At 37.4% G+C, this 23,831-nt stretch overlaps 1 protein-coding gene across 6 annotated transcripts in view; it reads right to left on the bottom strand.

Annotated features, from left to right (window-relative positions):
• Positions 1-575: 575 nt before the first annotated feature.
• NPNT (nephronectin) overlaps positions 576-23,831 on the bottom strand; it is a 77,408-nt gene continuing 54,152 nt past the window's right edge. For all 6 annotated transcript variants that reach the window (XM_037990571.2, XM_037990575.2, XM_007999456.3 and 3 more), the window contains 4 exons: positions 14,133-14,219; positions 13,617-13,715; positions 5,140-5,396; positions 576-3,371 (listed from right to left, as the gene is read on the bottom strand). In XM_037990571.2, coding sequence (XP_037846499.2) covers positions 3,276-3,371; positions 5,140-5,396; positions 13,617-13,715; positions 14,133-14,219 — 539 coding nt within the window. In that variant the 3' untranslated portion in view covers positions 576-3,275. The remainder of the gene's footprint in view (positions 3,372-5,139; positions 5,397-13,616; positions 13,716-14,132; positions 14,220-23,831) is intronic.

Genomic DNA, 23,831 nt, shown 5'->3' with positions numbered 1-23,831 from the left:
GGATAGCTTGAAGCTGGGAGTTGAACACCAGCCTGGGCAACAGAACAAGACCCTGTCTCTACAAAAAAAAAAAATAAAAAAATTAAATATAAAAAATTAGCCAGGTGTGGTGGCATGTGCCTGTAGTCCCAGTTACTTGAGAGGCTGAGGTCAGAGGATTGCTTGAGCCCAGGAATTTGAGGCTGCAGTGAGCTATGTTCGCACCACTGCACTGCAACCTGGGAGACAGAATGAGACCTTGTTGCAAACAAACAAACAAAAAAGAATTTAAAGCAAACGTTTACAATGAAATGATAATGAAACATGACTAAAGCAATTCACTAAGGCATGGCATGGCATGGGTTTTAGTGATCTTCTGATATCTTTTCCTGTTCATACTGATTTAAAAAAGAAAAAAAAAGTGTCTCATGTTTTATAACCTAGAAAGTGTAATACCACAGGCAATGTCTTTGTTCCCACCATCCAAACAGTAAAACGGATTCTACTATGACTTTTGTGAAACATCATTTAACTACCTCAATGCTTTATTCCAAGTCAGTAAAAACAAAACTCAAAAAACAAGAATAGACAACTGGTATTACTAACAGTGTTTTTATTTACAAAGAATTGTTTTTATTTGGCCATTTGGAAAACCACTAACATTTTTTACTTTAGAAAACATTAAATAATAAACAAGATGTTATACAGTACTTTGGATAACTTCTTCCATCAGTTTAGTGCAATGCATCATTGGCACCAAAAAGTAAAATTTTCATTTATTTTCCCCTTTCACCTTCAGTTGTGCAGTTATATGACCATAAAGGAAATGAATCATTAAAAATGGATCTACAGCCATATATTCTGCCGTTACTCAAAGGCTTAATGATTTATTTTCCCCCCTCCAGCCCTGCCTTTACCAGGTTAAATGACAAAAGACCTTTTATTGTACCTATTGTTCAAAAAATATTACTGTTCTGTGGAACCTGGGAGAGTCCAATTAGTAAGGGAAACTGAATCATACTGATAAGGTGAAGGAAAGGTCTGCCGGTGTGGGGCAGGGCACTCTTTCTCAGCAGCCAAGTAACTTGTCACACATGAAGCAGAGAGAATGCACCAGATGAAAATCTCTCTGAACTGTGTTCCTTGAAGGATCTCTTAAAAAAAAAAAATCGGAAACATCATCCATTGAACAAATGAAAGGTTTACACCTTTACCATGAAGAAACATTTAAAACTACCACCACACTAGGACATTACTGAGATACTAAAATATCTGTCCATCATACTCTCATTTGGAATAAATAGTTTCCTTTTTTCTTCAATACTGCTAGGATTGCCATAAGGGAGAGACATTTCAGTGAGCTCAGCATTTGGTGGGCTCTTTGCCTTTCAATCCCTCTCCATCAGGAGGTCAAGGGGAAATGCCCAAATTAAGCCTTGTCCAGATTACTTAGTTCTAAAGATTTTCATTGTATACTACTAGTAGGATCAAAACATCTTTTGGGAAATTCTATAATTTGTTACTTTACCTTGGTGTAAGAACATCTTTAACCATCTTAAATAGATAAATTTTTATCTAATTTTTTAAAAGGAGAAAGAGAGATACTGAGATTTTCATGCTTCTTTTTTTTATGAAGTATTCTAATTTAACAATGGCCCCCAAGAAATGCTCCCTTATACTCTAGTCTAAGCCCGTTTCCTTTTGTTCTATTCTTAGTGCACATGGAGAACAGCTGGTCACCATCCTCTCTGTGCCAACCCTTCATATACTTGAAAACCATCAATGGTTTGCCCCTCAGTCTTCTCTTCTCCAGGCTGAATCATCCCAGTTCCTTTAATTTTTCATCATAGATCTTTTTTTCCAACCCTTTAATCATCTTTGTGATTCCTGGCAAAAACAGCAGAAAATATTTTGATTACTTAATAGGAAATTAAGAAAAACCTCAGGAATAATGCCTTTAAAAGGTACATTGTTTTTTAATATATAGGTAAAAATATGCAGGGAGGAAATACAGTTGGGGGTTCATGGATCTTAGAATTCCAACTTGCCCTGCTCCTCCAGTGTGTGTTAATCCCATTCCAACACATCCCATGCCTCTGAGCATGAGACTTGCTTCCTATCCTATCCTGACATAGCTACAAGCAACAGAAGTTATGAACTACAACTGCCTAAACTTTCATCTATTTCAAATGTTGTGTGAAAATCTGTTCCAATGGAGTTTTCCCAATGCTTCCTCTCACCCTGCTTTAATAAACAGGATCCTTTTTCTGAATCAACCAAAACTTTTATAAAGCTTCCTACATATTACCAGAGAGAGCCATGTTATGATGGTAAAAGCTGTAGTTTTAAAGTGTAACTTGGAACAGTGAGAGTTTTATGTATTAACTGCAGTTTCTTGTCTTCCTAAAGGTTTCCTATCCTTTGCAGAGATCAAACTCAAGGCCATTAAAAAAAAAAAATTTCATCACTCTGCTACCACAACCCAACACTTCTGCCAATTTCCTACTGCTGCCAATATAAGGTCATGGAACTGGATGACATTTCACCATGTATTTTTTAACTTGAGATCACAAGCTGCCCTTTACCTTGCAACTGGAGTCTGTAAATATTTGGAACACGTAAATACTTAATATCAATGGCACATTTACACAAAACACAATACTACTAATGAGGGATTATGTGTCCACTCTACATAATTGTCTTTAACAGAAAAAAAAAACAGATAAAAATAAATGTATCTTGATATATTACACACCCTTATTTTATAAAGTGAGTGGCAGTAAAAGTCAGAGTTCAGGTCAGGCCAGAACTAACTTAAGTGAAGAGGGTAAGTCAATTTCACAAGCACATTATACATCATATCTCAAGGGAAGTCAATACTACTCATGGTACAACACCGAACAGATAACATCATAGCCATTTGCAAAGATTTTGTTTAAAAACTGCTCCCATAACTCACTCCCATAATTTGCTACTAGGAGCACCTTGTAATCAGGATGGAGGATGGTATGGGTCACGCATGCTGAAGGCCTTCCTGAAAGAGACACAGGATGGAAGGCAACACCCACAGATGGCTTTGATGTGTCTATGATGCCCCTGTATTTCAAGGGGGGTGTCACTGTTCATTGGGATTGCACAAAAGCAGGCCAGCAAAACCTGGGTCACCAAATAGACTTCCTCCTGACCCACTGACCCACTCTTCTCCTAGGCCTGACAAAAGGGAGAAGAGGAGAGAAGATAGGAATTGGAAAAAGAGGATGGAGCAACATAGGAGTTCATTGCTGGTTCTGGAGTTGTTAGCGTTCTTCAGAGCAGGGGCCTTTTTTCAAGCTCACATCATCCAATCCAATCTCCCCAGTGTGACCACGCCTTTTTTCACCTTTGAAGATGACCTAGGGAGAGAACGCACACACCAGTCAAGCCTCCTCTGCCCCTTTCTAATGCCTCCTTATTAAGCAAAAATAAAGGCAAACCTTCCCCCAAACCAATTTTAAACTTATTTTACAGGAGGAAAAAAACAGAATATAGTTGCCAGTATCACTGAAGTTTTCAGTAGAAACGGAAATCATCAAACTGTTCATCAGACCACATTACTCAGAATCAATTACTCTTTAAAAAGCCATTCTAAGCCCTGTAATCCCAGCACTTTGGGAGGCCGAGGCGGGTGGATCACGAGGTCAGGAGATCGAGACCATCCTGGCTAACATGGTGAAACCCCGTCTCTACTAAAAATACAAAAAACTAGCCGGGCGTGGTGGCGGGCGCCTGTGGTCCCAGCTCCTCGGGAGGCTGAGGCAGGAGAATGGCGTGAACCCGGGAGGCGGAGCTTGCAGTGAGCTGAGATGGCGCCACTGCACTCCAGCCTGGGCGACAGAGCGAGACTCCGTCTCAAAAAAAAAAAAAAAAAAGCCATTCTAAGCTACACACCAATTTGATTTAGGATTGTTTATAAAGTGGACACTTGTCAAGGATTACCAAAGTTAGAAGAAGAGTGTGATGGAATATAAAGGAACAGATATTAGGAGCCAAAGATCTGAAAGATCATAATCACACAGCCTATCTTAGATGTTTCTTAGTTCTTTTTTGGTTAACATAGCTTTCTTGCTGAAAATGGAATAGAATCAAACACCATGATCCAATCACACTGTTGTTTTACCTATGTAAAACCTAAAAACTTTTATTGTTCTTACATTATATTTTCTATAGAGCATCCTTGCTCCTTATAAAACAAGAGAAAACCTGAGTGCTATGATTTAAAATGATTTATTATCTTGTTTTAGTTCTCTAAACAATAAAAATACTGAGAAAAGTTTTAAGAAAAAATATATAAGAATTAAACAAAATCCAAGTACTCTGGTAAAAACTGTATTAATGGAATCTATCTTTTCTTTCTAAAATAGTTTCTTATAAACTATACCTATATATAGGCATAGGTATCTCCCAACAGCAAGTTTCATAAGCACCAGCATAAAGATGACATTTTCCCAAATGCATTCATGATTTTGCTGGGATGCCGTAGACCATTTTCTTGCTACCTATGTCTTGATTACTTAAGATCAAATTTATATATTCCATCAAAGCACTTCCCACATCCTGTCCCGAATAGAGTAGTGCTTTCCAATTGTAGTTCTGAGTTCCCACCCTATGCTGCTTAACTGTGATCTCTGAAAAAAAGAAAAAAAGTTGAACTCGAAAGAAACATTTGAAAAACGAAAAAAGAACCATCTCCTGGGTAATTTATGGTAGTAAAAGTTTGAAATATAAGGAATTAAAAGGAAAGGGAAAACAGGAACAATTAAGCTCACCACGCCACTCTTGGAAGTTTCTGTTGATCAACTTAAAAAAACAAAAACAAAAACAGAAAAAAACATTTCTATTCCTAGATTTTTCTTTTCCATTCAAAAAAAAAAAAAAAAAAAAAAAATGGATCTTTACCAGGGTTATGGAGAGGTGGTGATCACAGGTTGCAATGAAGAAGGATGAAACAGCAGAAAGGGGTTTCAGAAAGAGACGCTGAATGGAGTCATCAGGCCCAGAAAAAAACCCAAACCTTTGTCTGAGCCTGAATTTACAGAGCAAGGCTTCTTCCAGTTCAGATTCCAGAGTTCTCCTATGAAAGGAAAACATCCCAGGTCCCGCCTCCTTTGTGGATCTACTTACGCTCTTGATGTCAGCCCCTCGCAAGGTGATCTGTGTCTGCCTCCAGCCATGGCCACCATTTCTTCCCCACAGGGCTGCTCCGTGGGCACTGTGTTTTCTCACAAACACCTGGAGTGTGCCAGAGTGCAACCCCGTCACCTTGTGCCTGAACGATAGGCACAGGTCCCCTGAATGCATGAGGCGGCCGAGAGGTAGCACCAAGCGTGCAGCTTTTCCCCCTGGGGCTTTGGCTGCCGACACTGTCAGATACTGTCCACCTGGAATGGGAAAAGCAGGGCTGTGTGTATGTGCCAATATCCCTTTCTAGAACAAGCAGCATGGACAGGAATTTTAGTTTTTTTGTTTTCTTTGCAAAGAATTCCAGATTTTTGAAGAAGAAAAATATGACTTATTTGTATGCCTGAAGTTCTATGGTATGTGTTTACAGAAAACATTCACTTACTTTGCTCATGGAAAGCAGAAGTAATGCCAGAGACACACAATAATTAGTAATCCAAACACTATGAATATTTCCAATTGAATATGATCAGACATATAGGCATACAACAACATATACACATTCACCACCTTCTGACCCTCACCAATTTATGATTATGTTGTCCAACACCCCTGCCTATCTGGCTTGGTGGTTTGGTAAAACTGACCCTAAATTTCCAGGGAGAATTTTCTGGTGGATGATTAACTCCAGACAGTAAAGCAGATGGTGATTTAAAGGGCCCTATATCTGCTTATTCTCTCCTCCTCCAACTTAAAAAAATTTCTAAATGTAAAAGTTCTTTAAAAAAAAAAAATCAGAGTTGGCAGTGCTTCTTACACTGGTGTAAACCTAACAGCAGGAAGATACAGAAGTATTCAGGAAACCCTCCATGTCTTCCTGGAGCATCAATTTTATTTGGAGGTAAGCCATTTAAAACATTTTTATAATAAAACAAATCTATATCGTATCTATTCTATAAATATGTCCTATTATATATACATGAACACAAATATTAGTAAAAACTTTCACTTTAGATAGACCACTTTGATGATGTTCTCAGATCCCTAGGACTACAGAGTTTTCTTCCCTCTGCTGTTAAGGAAACTGCATTTTAAAAAATGGTTAAGCAGCAGTGAAGTGGGGGGTGCTGCTTCTCCAGAGAGAGGAAGTTGCAAGTAGTATTTTGAAGCTTGATCCATGTACAAATGACATTCCCTCAGGCTGTTTTATCTCACTTAACTGAAAACACACTGTATGTTTCAACACTGGTTTTTCCATAGAAAAATGGTTGGAATGTTGAACACGTGTATCTATTTTGGTAGAAATCCCATTTAGTTTTCAGTTAACAGATAAACTATTATCTCTTTCTTATGCTTAATTTATACAAGACCTGATAAAATTTGGTATATCTTTTTATTCCAGTGTCTTCTTCTCTAACAAGTACCATCTGAGCTCTACAGGTCATAGGTGATTTCTCTGCACTGACTATGTGCCAGCCTCTGTGCTAACGGCTCCCCAGCAGGTTGTGAACAACAAGTCTGAACCAAAGTTTCCCCCAAACCTCTGTGTTACCCTGCTAGCAGGAAGCAGGTGTTTAAGGATGTTTGAATCAACGAATGATGTTCCAAGGATACAGCAAAAACTGCAAGGAAACAGATCCTTGACTGACATACTTGAATCACTAAAAATACATAATGTCTTAAGAATCCTTCTCCCACTTCCCTTGTCCCCTTCCTCCACAAACTAATCCAAACATACTTTGGGCCAAAATATTTACATGGATTTTAAAAGTCTCACTATAAGTCAGCTTTTGAATCATCACAGGTACTTTAGTTAAAACTAAGATATAAGGTTATTACAGTTAACCTGCAAGTTTTGAGAAAACAAGGATTAAGTCCCTGTGGAATGTACACTGATACTATTCTGCCAGATGCTACCTGCAAACAAGACAACCTAACACACCAAGGTATTCTTTGCATATGTATTTAAAACTCTAAAATTTACAACATGATAAGTGAGGTTACGATTGTTCTTCCTCTGTAGAGCTACTCTATGGGCACCAGGTTTTGCTTTTGCTTTTTTTTGCCATGAAGAATTCATTCCCTTTGTAACAAAGGAAATGATACAAGTTGGAACATTAACTAAGGGAAAAACTGATTCAGTGTCAAGCAAGTTACCTATTAAAATTTTCACTTCTGATTTCATAATTCTGGTGATAAATATATGATTATATTAAACATTCATTCAGTTTACAGTATCACAACATCTAAAGCATTTTGGGGAGGGAGGGTAAATAATAGATGCTGCAAAACTTGACCAGAAAGTTGGGTTATAAAATGGTAGTTTGTTTATTTTTAATTCTGTAGTGGTTGGTGCCTTTAAATTTTCAATTTACTAAATCTAGAGGTATTTGTGAAGGTTTTGACTTCTGAACTTTTCTTATGTAATACATTCACACAAATGCACATGAATATGAACTTTTTTTAAAAAAAGGAATACTATATTTGCAGTGTTGTAAGTTGCTTCTTGTATAACCATTTTTCTATGGTAGCAAATACACTTTGCATTGCTGCAAGTATGCCAATAACCATTTAGCCAATTTCTTACTGAAGAACATTTAAGTTTCCAAATTTGTATGTTAAGATAAAAAATACCATAAAATAGACAAACAAAAATGTTTTTAAATATTTGCAATACATTAAAAAAGGATAATTTTTGTATAGAAAATTTTCATATATCAATAAAAATATTAAAAATAAAGAACATCACAGAAAAAATGACAAATATATGAAAAAGTGATCAACTTTTCACAATAAAAGAAATGTAAAGTAAAATTAAAAGAGATCCCTTTTAACCTATAAGATTGGCAAAGATTTTGAAAATACTTTTATAATATATGTTGGGGATGGTTTTCAAATATTGTAGGCAGAAGTGTAAATTGCTGCAACCTTTATAAAGGGCAATTTAATAAAATCTATCAAAATTCAAAATACAAATTCTCTTTTGACATAGCAATTCCACATTTAGGAATTTATAGATACAGTCTAGCATGTATTAAATAATGAATGTACAGGGTTTTTCACTGCACTATTGTCTGAACTACCTAAAGTCTTGAAACAACTTATGTTCCTTTGTGGAGGGCTGGCTAAATACATTGTGGTACATCTGATGAGTAATGGAATAGCAGCCAGCCATAAATAAGAATGTCCTCTATGTGCTGATAGAGGACATGCTTCAACCACAATGGCTAATACTATTTTAGCGGTAACTCTGGACGAGGCACTGCTTGAAATGCCTTATATATGTTTAGTGGATAGTACTGATTATCCCTGTTTAAGTAACTTGCTCAAGGCCAAAGCTAGTATGTGGTGGTGCTGGGTTCCAGACCAGGTATTCTGGCTTCAAAGTCCATGTTGTTCCTGTTGACTCTTGAGATAATATCAGTAAGTGACAAAGGCAAGGCACGAAGAGAATGCCATTGCATCCAAAAATATCTCTCTGGGAACATAATCAAGAAACTGGCTCCATCTTGACAGGTGGTGAATGGGAGTCAAGGATGGTAGAAAGCTTTCACTGATATTGTTGATTTATTTTACATTTACGTATATTTTAAAATAATGTTTTAATGCTGAAACAGACATACTTGTATGTACATGCTGGCATACTTGATACATATGTAAGCAAATTCCTTGTAGCTATCAGTGGCAGACAGAGTGCTGAGTCAGTTGCCCTTAATCCTTGTTCTCCAGAGATCAAGGTTCCAGGAAAAGGGGCTTAGTTCTGGCTTTGACACACACAGGAGAAGGGTGTGTCCCCAGGGCCACAGCTACATACCTGCAGCATATCACCATGTCTGTCAACAGCACAATTTTCCATTTCTTAGAGGCATTGTTAATTTCACATCTCACTGTGACTGAATGTAATAAAACCTAATAGCACCATGAAAGGCAGCTAGCAAATTGCACTTATTTTGCAGCTGTTTCTAAAGGGTGTGAGTTTTGAGAGTTTTCTTGGAAATATTAACATATAAGAATATTTACAAATCTGGATCTTGGATTAGAACTGCACAGCATTAAAATCATCCATAATTGGATATCCAAACATATATTCTTTTATAAATGGTATAATCTAGATAGACACAGGTAAACAATTAGCTTGGTAATTAGAATAATACACAGAAATTATTTATTTATTTATTTATTTATTTATTTATTTATTTATTTATTTTGACGGAGTCTTGCTCTGTCGCCCAGGCTGGAGTACGGTGGTGTGATCTTGGCTCACTGCAACCTCTGCCTCCCAGGCTCAAGAGATTCTCCTGCCTCAGCCTACCGAGTAGCTGGGACTACAGGTACCCGCCACCACGCCTGGCTAATTTTTGTATTTTTAGTAGAGACGGGGTGTCACTATGTTGGTCAGGCTGGTCTCGAACTCCTGACCTCAGGTGATCCGCCCGCTTCAGCCTCCCAAAGTGCTGGGATTACAGGGGTGAGCCACCATGTCTAGCTGATTTTTTTATATTCTTCTCTGGCCTTCACATGTGATACACACACACGCGCACACACACACACTCCATCTGCCTGAATTTCCTAGAAGAAAAAGCCATTAAAAGGTGAGCTTTATTAGTATTTTCCCATCAGTGCTGGGTTATAATTCTCTCAACATATTCTAAAAGTATATTCTGCAATTCCATCTTCATATATGCAGTCCTATCTTCCAACTCTCTGCCATCTTTTGGTCTTCCCATCCTTCTTTCCAAGCTAGAACCCTGCTCACTGAATTTCTTGGGACTATTTCCACATTCCATATTGAATTAGGCTCTCAGAGATGGTTTAGAGGTTTTCTAATCCAACTCTTATTTGATGCTCAAACCTTTTAACAATATCTTGCCATATGTCACCCAGTCAAATGCTTCCACCAACAGATAACTCATTCCTTCCATGTCAGCCTGTTCTCTTTTTAGATGAGAGTGAGCCAAAATGAATCTTCCTGTATTTTTAACCCATCAATCCTATTCTCATCCCCTTTTGGTCACAGAGAACAACTCTAACCCTAGTCAATTATCCGAAACAGAACCCTGCTGCATCATTTCTTCTCTAGGCTAAACATCATGGTTCCTTTGTTTGTTTTTCACAAGCTTGGAGATACCTTTCCATGCGGGTCATCCTCTTCTAAGTGACCAACTCTATTCTTCTCATATTAGAAAAAAAAAATTCTCAAAAGTAGATTCACCACTTAACCAAAGTGGATTTTTCATTCTTGAAACATACCATATTTCTATAGAGATGGTCCATATTTCTGGCAGCAACATCACAAGGTTCGCTTAGATTGATTTCATTACACACTAAAACTCTAAAATCTTCTCCACTTAGTGATATGTCAGGTCTTTTCCCTCACTCAAGTGTGTGACTGGTTTCTAGACTATAAGCCATAACTTAGACTCAACCCCATTACATTTTACCTTCTTAATTGTGACCCATTAATCTAATCTTTCTAATGCTGGCTGTGTCAGCACACGTAGTCACTTTCCTCTCCAGATTTGAGTCAACTGTAGTTTGGTCAGTTTATCTTCAATATTTAAGTTCAATGTCCTATTTATCTAAGTTCTTGGTAAAAACTTGGACCAATTCTAGAAAAGCATCCTCCAGGGACCATAGCCAATCATCACGAGTTAGCCAATCACTCAAGCAGCCATCTCTTCCTTTCAATTTGTTCTGTACTAACACAGTCCAATAACCATTTCAAATTTCTTTGTCTACCATTCTAATTTCTAACCCACTTCTCATTTTTCCATCAGAGGAAAAGGGAGATTGGGTCACAACAAATTTAAACATTTACAAATATGATGAATAATTTAAAAATGTTGAAAAGGACTAAATTGGTTCTAAAATACAGTGTTTAAATTCTAAAAATCAAGATTTTACATAGATTGTTTACATAAAAGTGCAGTGAATTCTCCTGAGTTTAGCATGAATTACTCTCCCCAATGTATCTTACCTGAAGGAATCATTCATTATGACCATAAATATTATTCACCATTCTATCATACATGACTGCCAAAGATCCCTTCTTCTGTAGCAAACTACTCCAGGTCAGTGGTCAGTCAGTTTAAGGTCAATGGTCAGTCAGTCTAATCTACAGGTCTGTGATCTGCTAATCAGATTGTGCACACTACCACATGCACACCTACTGAGGCCAGCCTGTGGTACAGTCAAAAACACAATAATGCTGCAGATGTTCTGAGTATTGAACTGTCTAGGAGCCTGCATGAGTAGTACACAGTGGTTTGGACTTAATTCCACCACTCTCTAGCTCTGTGGCCTTAGGAAACATAACTTCTCTGGGTGTCAATATTTCCTTTGTGAAATAAAGACAATATTACTTGTTTACACACACACACACACACATGTAGATATGTTGGTTTCTCTCTTATTCACAGCATCTGTGACATTAATGATAATGCTGTCCTACTCAGAGTTAACTTTAAATGAGTAAGACAGTAATGCAAGGATGACTGAGAGTACTGTGTGTGAGGCACTAAATGATATTGTCTTTTACAACTAAAAGAAATGTATGAACCAATTTGAATTTATTGAATATTCCTATATTTAGGAAATTACTTCACATTTTAATTTTTAAGTATATCTCTATTTCAACCTTAGGGGATATAATGAATATATTTTTGGACTAATTTTTTAATACCTTGTTACTCAAAATGTACATTGAGGACCACCATAGAGATCTTCAGGGAGCCTGCTAGAAATGCATGAAAATCTGCATTTAATGAGGCCCTCAGCTGCTCTGCATTCACAGTGAAGTTTGAGAAGAGCTGGTTTAAGATATCATGAGTTCTCTGAAGTTAACTTTTGTGTGTTTGGTGCTCTTACCCGGTATGGTACTGAACAACTAGGCTTTTATTTGTTTATTTTGTGGGGGGAAATTGCTTAGAAAATACTGTGATTTTATTCATAGTATATACACCACAAAACAGACACTTTCCATTATTTTAATTAGTTCAAAATTTAAAATCTGCTTGTTTTTCAATTGATTTTTTCTTATTTATTTATTTATTTATTTATTTATTTTTATTTATTATACTTTAAGTTCTGGGGTACATGTGCACAATGTGCAGGTTTGTTACATATGTATACATGTACCATGTTGGTGTGCTGCACCCATTAACTCATCATTTACATTAGGTATATCTCCTAATGCTATCCCTCCCCCCTCCCCCAATCCCACGACAGGCCCCAGTGTGTGATGTTCCCCTTCCTGTGTCCAAGTGTTCTCATTGTTCAATTCCCACCTGGGAGTGAGAACATGCGGTGTGTGGTTTTCTGAAGAACTAGGCTTTTAAATAAATGAAATAACATGTTTTTCCTTCACATTTTGTATCTTTCTTCTTAAAATCTAGAATCAGGAGTATAAAAAGGAAAAAAAATGAAACCAAACTCCTCACCCTTCCATTAAGTAGGCCTTATCCATAAAAAATTTAACTACTGGCCGGACGTGTTGGCTCACACCTGTAATCCCAGCACTTTAGGAGGCCGAGGCGGGCGGATCACAAGGTGAGGAGATCGAGACCATCCTGGCTAACACGGTGAAACCCTGTCTCTACTAAAAATTACAAAAAATTAGCTGGGCATGGTGGCACATGCCTGTAGTCCCAGCTACTTGGGAGACTGAGGCAGAAGAATAGATTGAACCCAGGAGGCAGAGGTTGCAGTGAGTCGAGCTGAGATCGCACCACTGCACTCCAGCCTGGGCAACAGAGCAAGACTCCATCTCAAAAAAAAAAAAAAAAAAAAAAAAAAGATTTAACTACTGAGGGAGAAAAGCTATCTTGAATCCAGAAGAAAAGATGTCTTATGAGTACTAAAACTTTAGATTAATAGGAATCGTGTAATTTAAAACTCTGTTGATTTTGAAGGAAGTATGTCTAAATCTACCTTTTGTTATAAAATGAGTGGTGGTGATTTGTAACCATCTCCTTCAGCATCCAAGTTAGAGTGAAATTTTTTCAGAGGGATAATCGCAACTTTATAGAAATTTCCACTGTGTCCTTCTACTACCACTCAAATCTTAAAAAAAAAAAAAAAAAAAAAAAAAAAGAAAAGAAAAGAAAAAACAACTGGGGACTACCTATCACCATGGCTTATATACCACTATATTATTTTTATTCCTGGGAATGGGTGCTATAAATAACTTGAGAATTATTTTCAAGAATTAATCTAAATATTTTATTTATCAAGCTTTTTGAGAGAAATTAGCTGACCTTTTAATTAACTACTTGTCTCCCATAATATAGTGCTAGTTGATAGCTAACAAATTTAACTCTCTCAAAGAAATGGAGTATAAATGCTGGGCGTGGTCCATTTTGACCATCTTTATTAAATAAACACAGAGATGCATTACAGTAGACTTGATTAGCAGCAGTGGAGTCTTAAGATAGTATCACATTGAAATGTGTACCAGAAAATGTTAAATGAAATGGTTTTACCTGCTGGGTCCCTGATTGGTTCCCAGTGCAAATCATTGTCTTTCTCCCTGATCCATCCACAAAGTCCATGGTCAAAATTACAACTGTGTACCAGAACACCTACAAGAAAATGAAAAACGACAAATGAATCTATGAACTAGGGGTATCTAGACAACACATGTTCTCTCCTATCTATATAACCAGAGCTTCTTTCCACGAGACCAAAAGGAAAGTACATTAATCCCTTCTCAGCACAATAGTGCATCATCTGTAAAAATAGAACACACAAATGTTGCCAAATTATAACCATGTTACATCATCACTTATAAAATATGATTTCCTTTTTTACAATTTAAGTATTACTTTAATATATTTTTTAAAAAGAAAATGATGATTTAACTACAAAGGAAATCCGAGTTGTTAAAGAAAACAGGTATAATTTTCCCAAATGGTCCAAACAATCTACATTTAAAAGTTATTTTCATGGAGAGAAACAATAAAATGTCATTATGATGGCACTAAGAGTGTAAGTGTCACCTGGATCATCCTTTGCTTCATCGTCCGCACTGACTCCTCTTTCTATTTCAAATATTTCAAACAAGTCATTTGAAGGTTGCCGTGGAACTGCAAGAGAAAAGTTTTGAGTTTTTTTTTGTGTGTGCGTGTGTTTGAGGTATTGATAAAGAGGCATTACCTTTAACAAGGGCGGGAGGAAAAGACCTAGTCATTTTATTCATCTGGATGAATCCAAAATATTCAATTTTATCTCACATGAAGATTCACGAATTTTGTTCTGCAGCGATTTATACTGCAACATTGATCCGGGTATATTTTTTAAAAATGATTTTCAAAAGTTTCTAAAATTCAACAAAAATAACTTAAAAAGTCTTTATTTGGAAAATACATTTTAATAGAGCAACCAATTTCCGGCCAACTATTCATCTCTATGAAATTCTAAAGTTCATCTCTACGAAAGATACATTATTATGATCTTTAAATTAAGGTTGTTTTAACTGCAAATACCTATGATGGAAGTGAATGGTTTGGTTTCTAATCACAGCATCTACTCCCCACCCCCAATGAACTCTGCACATTGTTGCACTCTAATATACATTTCCTACCATGGCCTCCCTTCTTTAAACAGTTTCCCTGGCTCCTTTAAGATCAAATTCAAACTTCTTGGGGCAGAGTTTACAATCTACCCCACCAAAATACACAATGCTGTCCAAACATGCCATTCATTTTCACGTCTCAGACTCCATGCTCTCTTTCCTGCTAATTAACCTGCCAAAAATCTCTTCCTTCAAGGCCCAGCATAAATATCACTGCCTCTGCAGAAATTTTCATGCCCCAGGCAGAATCAAATTCTTCCCTCATGTACCTCAAGAGTTCATGCTTATAAGCCCCTATTACACACTTTCATAAAGAATTGCAGCTATTTACACATATGTGTCTGTCCCTCTGCTAGTCTCTGAGGTCCTGGAGGGCATCAATCATGTCTTATTTGGGTGGCATTTCCAGGGCTTGACCTGGTGGCAGGCACTCAATAACTGTTTACTAAATGAATACAAATATCCTGTTAGAAAGTCATGTAGTATTTCAACACTTTTACTCAAAGGACACAAGTGGGACAAAGCATAAGAATCTACTTTTAAAAAAAAATTGATTTCTTTAAATCATTATTTATTCAATCAGTGTATATTTGATGGCAAAGCAGATGCCAACCACTGTGGCGGGCACTAAGGAGACAGGGTGAATGGGATAGACAAGACTGAGGGTCTGGGTCTTATGTGGTTTGAATTCTAATGGGAGAAGCAGATTTTAAATATGGAGATAAATGAGTGCTGTAATTTGAGATTTTGATAAGGGTTAGGTAGGAAGACATCATGGAGAGTAACTGGTGGGGAAATGCGTGGGAATGTTCATGGTGGTGAGGGGAATTCTTGGTCAAAGGCCAAGGAATACTCCCTTCTCTTTGCCAGAACTTCAATTAATTAGCTTTATTTTTATAAGGCAGGGAGTAGGAGATGTAGAACACTATGAAGCCATCATCACTCAAAGGGGTTCTTTTTTTCAATGACGTTCCTATTGTTTTTAGCAAAAATTCTTAAAATTAAGTAATAATCCCATAATATTTGCACAAGTTGTTTTTAGCTTACTACTTCTGAGTTTTTTCTTTTTGTTTCAAACGTTAAAACAGTGAAGTCCCTTCCCTTCTTACAATCCATACTCGCAATATACCCAGCTGGGCAGCAAAGAAAGAAGAGAAGCTCTGGGGACACAGCTGACTGTGGGTGCCCAGGGGATGAGGCAACCCCACTCTCTCTTTTATAGCCCAGATAACTGACAGCAATGACATCCAATTACACTTTCCTTATTTGGTGCTCTGAGAGGGGGAGTGCCTCTTTTATTTACTAGAAATATTACAAAATTGTAGGCAAGCATGCTTTCTTTCTTGTGACAGAAAGTTGTAAAAACTCAATAGAACAATCATGTTTTTGTCTCCTTCTATTGTTGTAACTTATATAAATCATCTCCAAAATGGAATGGGCTCAACTCTTAAAGTATCATATTCCAGGGACGTTATGACAGTTTTTCAAGCTCCACCCCCCCTTTTTTTCCTTCCAGATGAAGGACTATCAAATGGCAAATCAAGTCTTGATGTAAAGGTTTCCTGGCTCCTGGAGCCTGTTTTATAAAAAGGGAGATCAAGAGATCCTCTCTGAGGAAGCACAATTTAAACTGAAAGGGAAGAATGAAACTTTCCAAGCAAAAAGCATAGCATTGGGGTTGGGGAAGAGGGAGGACAAAGTACAAAGTACAAAGAAAGTGCTTGGAAAATTTAGAGAAAGGAGTTCACAATGGCTGGAGGATGCTGAGAAATGAAGAAAGCAGCATGGGATGAGGTTGAAGAGAAAGGAAGATATTAGATCATATAGTTAGAAGATGGCAACACAAAGAATTAGTCATGTAACAACTTGTAAAATGTCAGATGGTTTATTAATATTATATGTACTTGGTTTCCAAGAACCATTTAATTTAGCAGCAGATAATCATGTATACCTTCGTTACAATCCACTGGGAAACATTCCAAGGAATTTAGAGACCAGAAGTGCTCAGAAGCTATTGGTTCTTACAATTTTGTGTGCTCTACTCTATAACCATACCAAATTATTTAACTAATTTTCCTTCCTTACACATACCAGTATGGGATTACTAAGAGCATCCCACTGAAGTGTCAAGAGAAGAAACACTACCCACTCCCTGATACACTTTAGAGTTTATGTGAAAAGATTAAGTGAAATAAGTAGCAGAACAAATCATTCAAGCAGTATTATGTTATTATCACAATCATGTACAAGAAAAACAAACCAAAAGAAAAGGACTAGAAGAAAGAGGGATAAATACACCAATATGCCAATATGCTAATAGTAGTAATCTAAGAATTAGAAATGAATTTTTTTTCATTTGTGTTGGTTCACCTTTTTTTGTAATTCTATGTTTTTAGGATTGTTTGTAAAAAGAAAAAATATAAATATGAATAAAAAACTTAAAAGAGAGTGCTGTTAAACAGCACCTTAAAAGAGGATGCTGTTAGATCACATATAAACAGCAATTATATGTCTGTTATTTGTATTTTGGCAATTCTAAGTATTCAAAGAGAACTCAGACTTAATAGTTGCTGAATGCAAGGCTATGAAATTGAAATATGTTTGTGAAATTCAAACATTTTCTTTGATTCAAGGGAGCTATTTTGATCAATGCAGAAAATGTTAATTAAAATGAATGACTAGCCTTGCCCAAAAATGAACTATAACCAGGATGGACACTGGTACGTGATTTTTCTAATTATTATTTCCCTGCTTCATACTTTGGCTAATATTCAACTTAAATACACAATATATGTGTTTTATAAAAACAAATGCATACCTACTATTCTCTGTAGTTGTACCATTAATTCTTAGAATGGTATAAATTTAGAAACTAAAAAAGAATCAGAGAAGTGCTAGCAATACAATTCCTCCACCATCTGTCCATGCATCCTGCCTCCTTCTATTCCATCCACTCAAGTATGCAAGCAACCAAGAAACTGAGCATCAGCTTTACAATGCATGGGCTAAGAGCGTGTTATAAAGCATTGGGCACACTCTTGCCTTCATGGGATATACATTCTAGAAGTGAAGGCAGATTTTTAACAATTTCCCCAGGTAATGTGTGTCTTAAAGAAGTAGAGAATGCTACGTGAGTATGGGCGTGGGGTGTGAGGGACTGGCTAAGCTAGGCTGGGGAGGATACACGTCGTGAAAATCTCTGAGAAGTGATGCTTTCTCTATGACATAAGAAGTACTATGAGCTATGGCTCTGGAGAATGAAAAGAGCAGGGATTGAAACACCAGAATCACTGTAGACCTTAGAGGGGGAGGGAGGCAGCGTGCAGGAAGAAGGGCATCAAATGGAATTGGAGATAGAGGCAGAGTGTGCAGGAGCTTTTACAGCCTTGTAAATATTTTTGACATTATCCTGGTGGAAACTGGCAGCCTCTGAAGGATTTTAACAGAGGAGTGCCAAGAACAAGTTTGCATGCTAAAATGACCATTCTGGTAGTAGTTTGGAGAATGAACAGGAAGAAGGTGAGAGTGGGTGTCATAGGGAAATTATGACTAAAATTAACATCAACTATGAATGTTCATATATTTTTAGAAAATGTCCCCAGAATCTTTCTACCATTGGTCCATGTTTTACCCACAAAAACATATGTCTTGCCTGTTGCTTCTTACAGCCTTCTGCATAAACTAAAAGAAAGGGAATGTACAGGTACTGAAGCAAGTGACAGCTGGATAAAGGCATGGTTGGACTGGGCTGAGGAGCAGAGTACTTTCTAATGGCTACTGGGCCCTGGAGTCAGCGATAAAATCAGCCACAAAAAGGAACAGGAAAGTTCTTGTAAGAAATGCTTGCGAGGCACTTTCTACTAAATATGTGTTTTCCCCAGGGATGTGATCATATATAACCTGTGTTCACAAATGAAGTTTCCCAAATAGTCAATTGTATATTTTTACACAGAAAACATTAAGAGTAAGCACAGAGAAGTAAATGTAAATATTATCATATACACCTCCCACTGCTCAACTTCTTGCCAAGAGTAACTATAGTGAAATGTAAGCATTATTCAGTAAAGGTAGGTTTGCAAATTCTCTTTCTGTTTCATAGGAAACAAGGTGGTTCCTATGGCATTACCCAGGCCAGTTCTGGCATTTGTTGCTGGACTAAATGATTAAAGATAACACTGTCTTAAATTACTTCTATGCTTAGGAGTTTAGTTCATTGAAGAGAATAGTACATATGTAATTATTCTAATATTCTGAAGGCTGTTTCCGGTGGCAAAACCTAGAGACTTTTGGAGACACAGATTGGAGGGTGGGGATGAATGACAAGGGTTTTATAAGATGGTCTCTCCTCCTCTCCCTGTCTCTCTTTCCCTCTATTCTCTCTCCAGATGCAGGACATATGCATCATAATTTAAGTGATCAGAGAGAAAAGCAAATAAAAGGGCTGGAAATCAGTTTCTGAAATTTCTTTAACCATGTTAGAGAAAAGTTTTAGCCATCTATTCATTATAAGCCAAAAGAAAAGGGTTGTTGGACTCACAGAAATAAGACCTTGTCAAAGCTTTCATCCCACAGGAAGAATCTACAAAGTTCCACAGACACCCTTGGGCTGAGAGTAAAGAGCAAAATTGGCAAAAAAAAAAATTAAATCTCTGGTAAAAGGTGGAACATAGACATAGCTAATCAACAAAAAATAAATCTCTGGTAAAAGGTGGAACATAGACATAGCTAATCAACAATGAGCCCAATTTTTGTGACACACCTATTTCTCCTTTATTTATTGTACAAACCTTTAATAAAGTTTTAGAAAGACACGGAGGCACTGCCTGGAGACAGGATAATTTTTTTTCTTTTGAGAGAGAGTCTTGCTCTGTCGTCCAGGCTGGAGTGCAGAGGGCACAATCTCGGCTCACTACAATCTCTCCCTCCCGGGTTCAAGCAATTCTCCTGTCTCAGCCTCCTGAGTAGCTGGGATTCTAGGTGTGCACCACCACGCCTGGCTAATTTTTGTATTTTTAGTAGAGACAGGGTTTCACCATGTTGGCCAGGCTGGTCTTGGACTCCTGACCTAGTGATCCACCTGCCTCGGCCTCCCCTTCTCCTCTCTTCTAAGCCAAAGGTTACCATGAAGGTTAGGCTCTGCCAGGAATGAGTCCTTTGCACCAGAATGCAAGTGGTAAGTAGACTCTTGGGTAAGGGCTGCTTGGACTGAGTGCAGCATGAACACCGTCTAGGGTGAGCAGAAGCCCACCAGCTGTTGGGGACAGGTGTAAATGCACTCAAGCCAAAAGAATCTATTTAAAGAAAAAATGGAAGTTTTTATCCCATAGAAAGTCTGAACTAAAAAAGGGTCTGAACTAAAATAACATAGAATGTTTATTTATGATGTAGATTTCTAAATCCTTATGGCACATTTACTAAATCGGACTTTCTGGGGAAGGAAACTACATTTTATTTTATTTTATTATTTTATTTATTTATTTATTTTTATTTTTATTTTTTGGAGACAGAGTCTCACTCTGCTACCCAGGCTGGATGCACTCATCAGATCCACCATGTAAATTTCCCATCTAGACAGATTCATCTCTGAAAAGGCTATTGTTATTATTTTCACAGTAAAGAAGTTGAGATGATGCAGTCTCTATTTTAAAATCACAACTGTCTAATGATACTATAAACACCTGAATAAAACACAGTATTCTAAGTATTTGGTAATAAGCCTAGAATAAAATAGCGAGTTTCTATTTTCATTTTCTCTGTGCACCTAACAGCTTACACTTGCAAACCAGTTTGTTTCAAAAGGATCTAGTTAGTTAAAAATAACATTAAAATTGTAATGAACCATAATAAAAAGCATGAGAAACGTATAAACTCCGAACTAGAAAACAGCATAGGCTGTCTTTTTATGAATTAAGTAGGAAATGTTATCATTACTATATAAATGAATTCAACATCAATAGTAGCAGTAATAGCTAATATGTATTAAGTTATTATTATGTGCCAAACGCTACAGTAAAAGATTTATAGGTACCCTTGCATCTAACTCTCACAACAGCCCAGTGAGGTAGATACTATTACTATCCCTGACTTGCAGATGAGAAAACAAATGCACAGGAAAATTTAGTGATATGCCCCAAATTGCAGACTGGCAATGAGCATAATACTTGTAATTATAACTCTATTGACAGATGTGCATGTAACTTAAAAAAAAAGGCCGGGCGCGGTGGCTCAAGCCTGTAATCCCAGCACTTTGGGAGGCCGAGACGGGCGGATCACGAGGTCAAGAGATCGAGACCATCCTGGTTAACACGGTGAAACCCCGTCTCTACTAAAAAATACAAAAAACTAGCCGGGCGAGGTGGCGGGCACCTGTAGTCCCAGCTACTCGGGAGGCTGAGGCCGGAGAATGGCGTGAACCCGGGAGGCGGAGCTTGCAGTGAGCTGAGATCCGGCCACTGCACTCCAGCCTGGGCGACAGAGCTACACTCCGCCTCAAAAAAAAAAAAAAAAAAAAAAAAAAAAAAAAAAAAAAAAATCTGATTTCTGACTTTGATCACAATCACTGCGGGCTCAATTTATACTTTTTGTAGAGAATGATATTTTCTTTACTAGCTACTATAGGATCTAATCAAAATATAAATAAAAAATCTTGCAAACTTTCAGAATTCACAGCACCAGATCCTAACCTGTGAGAAGTAACAATTCGCTCCTTCAAAACACTAGCAGAAATTTAATTTTCAAGGAGATATCAGGCATCCTCTCAGGGTCTCTGCAGGTCCTACTGTTTAGAAGAAAGCAAACTAGTTTGAAGACCTTTTCACCCCTCAGCAGAAACAATCTTTTTACTTATCACTATACAGAATCAGAAAGACCATAATATTTCCATGACCAAGAACAATGTGATTGAACTAGCCACAGACTCTGTAAAATCTGTAGAAGAGAGATGAAGGGAAAAACCTCAGGACAACATGCAGCAATCAGTAAAAGAAAACAATTTTCTTCTTACTGCTCGGTACTTGGAATTGCAGCACATTCTCATGTTGTGTAATAACCGCAACAATGAGGCTGGTTCTCTGATATGGCCACTCATAAGAGCACTTGATACATATTAATAACATTATGTTCTATAATCTGGCTTCTATTAACGCCTTTTCTCTTTATTTTACATGAGTCAGGTGGACACATACCTAGGCACAAATACTATATTTTAAACATCCTACATTTGGCTAGTTCTGATTCCATCCAGAATATGGTTCTGCTGGGTTGGAGCTGCCGTTATGCTTTAGGAAGAGCCCTGCTATCCAAAGTGGGGACTGCAGATCAGAAACATTACCTCTGTTTGTTAGAAATGCAGAGTCTCAGGTCCTGCTCCAGACACATTGGGTCAGTCTTCATTTTAACGAGATCCCCTTGTAATTTGTGTACACATTAAAGACTGAGAACAGCCAGGCGCAGTGCTTCATGCCGTAATCCCAGCACTTTGGGTGGCTGAGGCAGGCGGATCGCTTGAGGCCAGAAGTTCAAGACCAGCCTGGGCAACATGGTGAAACCCTGTCTCTATTAAAATAACCATGTGTTGCAGGGGGAGCAGGAAAGGAGGGGGCTCTTCCTGACAGGTGCAGGTTGTCAGGTGTTGGAACCCTGCTGGTTCTGTCATGTTCACACCCAGGTCATGGCTGGTTGAATTAAAAGTTGAGTGTTGGGGACCAAGTGTGTCTACTCAGATGTGAATCCCTGTCTCTATTAAAATTACTATATATATAGCTGGGTGTGGTGGCGCATGCCTGTAATCCCAGCTACTCAGGAGGCTGAGGCGAAATAATCACTTAGGTTGCAGTGAGCCAAGATCATGCCACTGCACTCCAGCCTGGGAGACAGAGCAAGCCTGTGTCTCAGAAAAATAAATAAATAAGTAATAAATAAATAAAGATAAAGACTGAGAGATACTTTCCTTAGTAAGTCTGATTTAGTAAATGTGTCATAAGGATTAGAAATCTACATCTTAAGATAAGCATCCTATGTTATTTAGTTATTTAGTTAATAAACATCCTATGTTATTTTAGTTAAAATGGGCTTCTGACAACACTGGGGAAAAAAAAAATCTGTTTCCTTGTCCAAGTTATGTTATATTCCCTCTAGTAATACAAATTTCCTAGCTAAAATTGGACATATCTATCACAATCAATTGTAAAGGAAAATCTGAAAGGTTAAAAATAGAAGTTAATAAAACATTCAATGAATTTTTAAAAATCAGTATGTCCAAAATAAAATAAACATGATTAAGAATCAGAATCCTCACTTTCCTGCTGAGAAGAGCAGGGTTCTATTCCTCTGCCCCCTCTCTGAAGGAATTATTGCTATAATGAATTACTGTCATCAATGATAATGCAGTTGGACAGTTTAAAAATTACTGCATAAAGTCAACAAAAAGACAATGAAAATCACCTGAAATATCATAAACTGGATATATTCATGGTTACTATTTTGGTCTTTTTTCTTCCAGACTTTTATATACATCCAGACATAGGCAGACATATATTTTATATCTAATTGGAGTCAAATGGCAAGTACAGTTTTGTACTTTTCAGGTAACATTTTTGTAACATGGGTGTTTTACAAAATTATTAAATGTTTTCCAAAAAATCATTATGGTTAATAGTTATAAAAGATTTCATTATATATTGCTAGACCAGAAAGCATGTCCCCCTAACTTCCTTTAGTTTGGGTTCTGCAGAAAATTTTTTCAAATTTCTTTGCTCTGGGATAGCTCCTACCCCTCTGAAACCAGAGTTTTGTCTTTGCAAAGTGGCTTTTTAACAATCCCCTGCAGCAAACCTATGGTGTCCATACAGGCATACCACCACTTACGGCTGCTTTCCAGGCTAAGTTTGTGCAGCACCTTTCCGCTCTCCCCAACCCTCATTCCTAAATCCAAGGTCAATCCATTAGTCTCAAAAAACAGGCAATGAGAGCCATAATTGGTGAGGGATACTGGGTTTTGTGGAGTGTGGTCTCCATACTTCCTAGTTTAGCCCAGACTGACCTAAAGTTGATTCCAGTAAACTCTAATCCCAAGACTCAAATAATCCCATGGTTAAAACAACTTGGGAAAAGATACATTATATGC

The sequence above is a fragment of the Chlorocebus sabaeus genome, chromosome 7 (assembly GCF_047675955.1).
Source record: "Chlorocebus sabaeus isolate Y175 chromosome 7, mChlSab1.0.hap1, whole genome shotgun sequence".
NCBI classification, from domain to species: Eukaryota; Metazoa; Chordata; class Mammalia; order Primates; family Cercopithecidae; genus Chlorocebus; species Chlorocebus sabaeus.
Note: the sequence above shows the minus strand (reverse complement) of the source record. Positions and strands in the feature narration are given on the sequence as shown.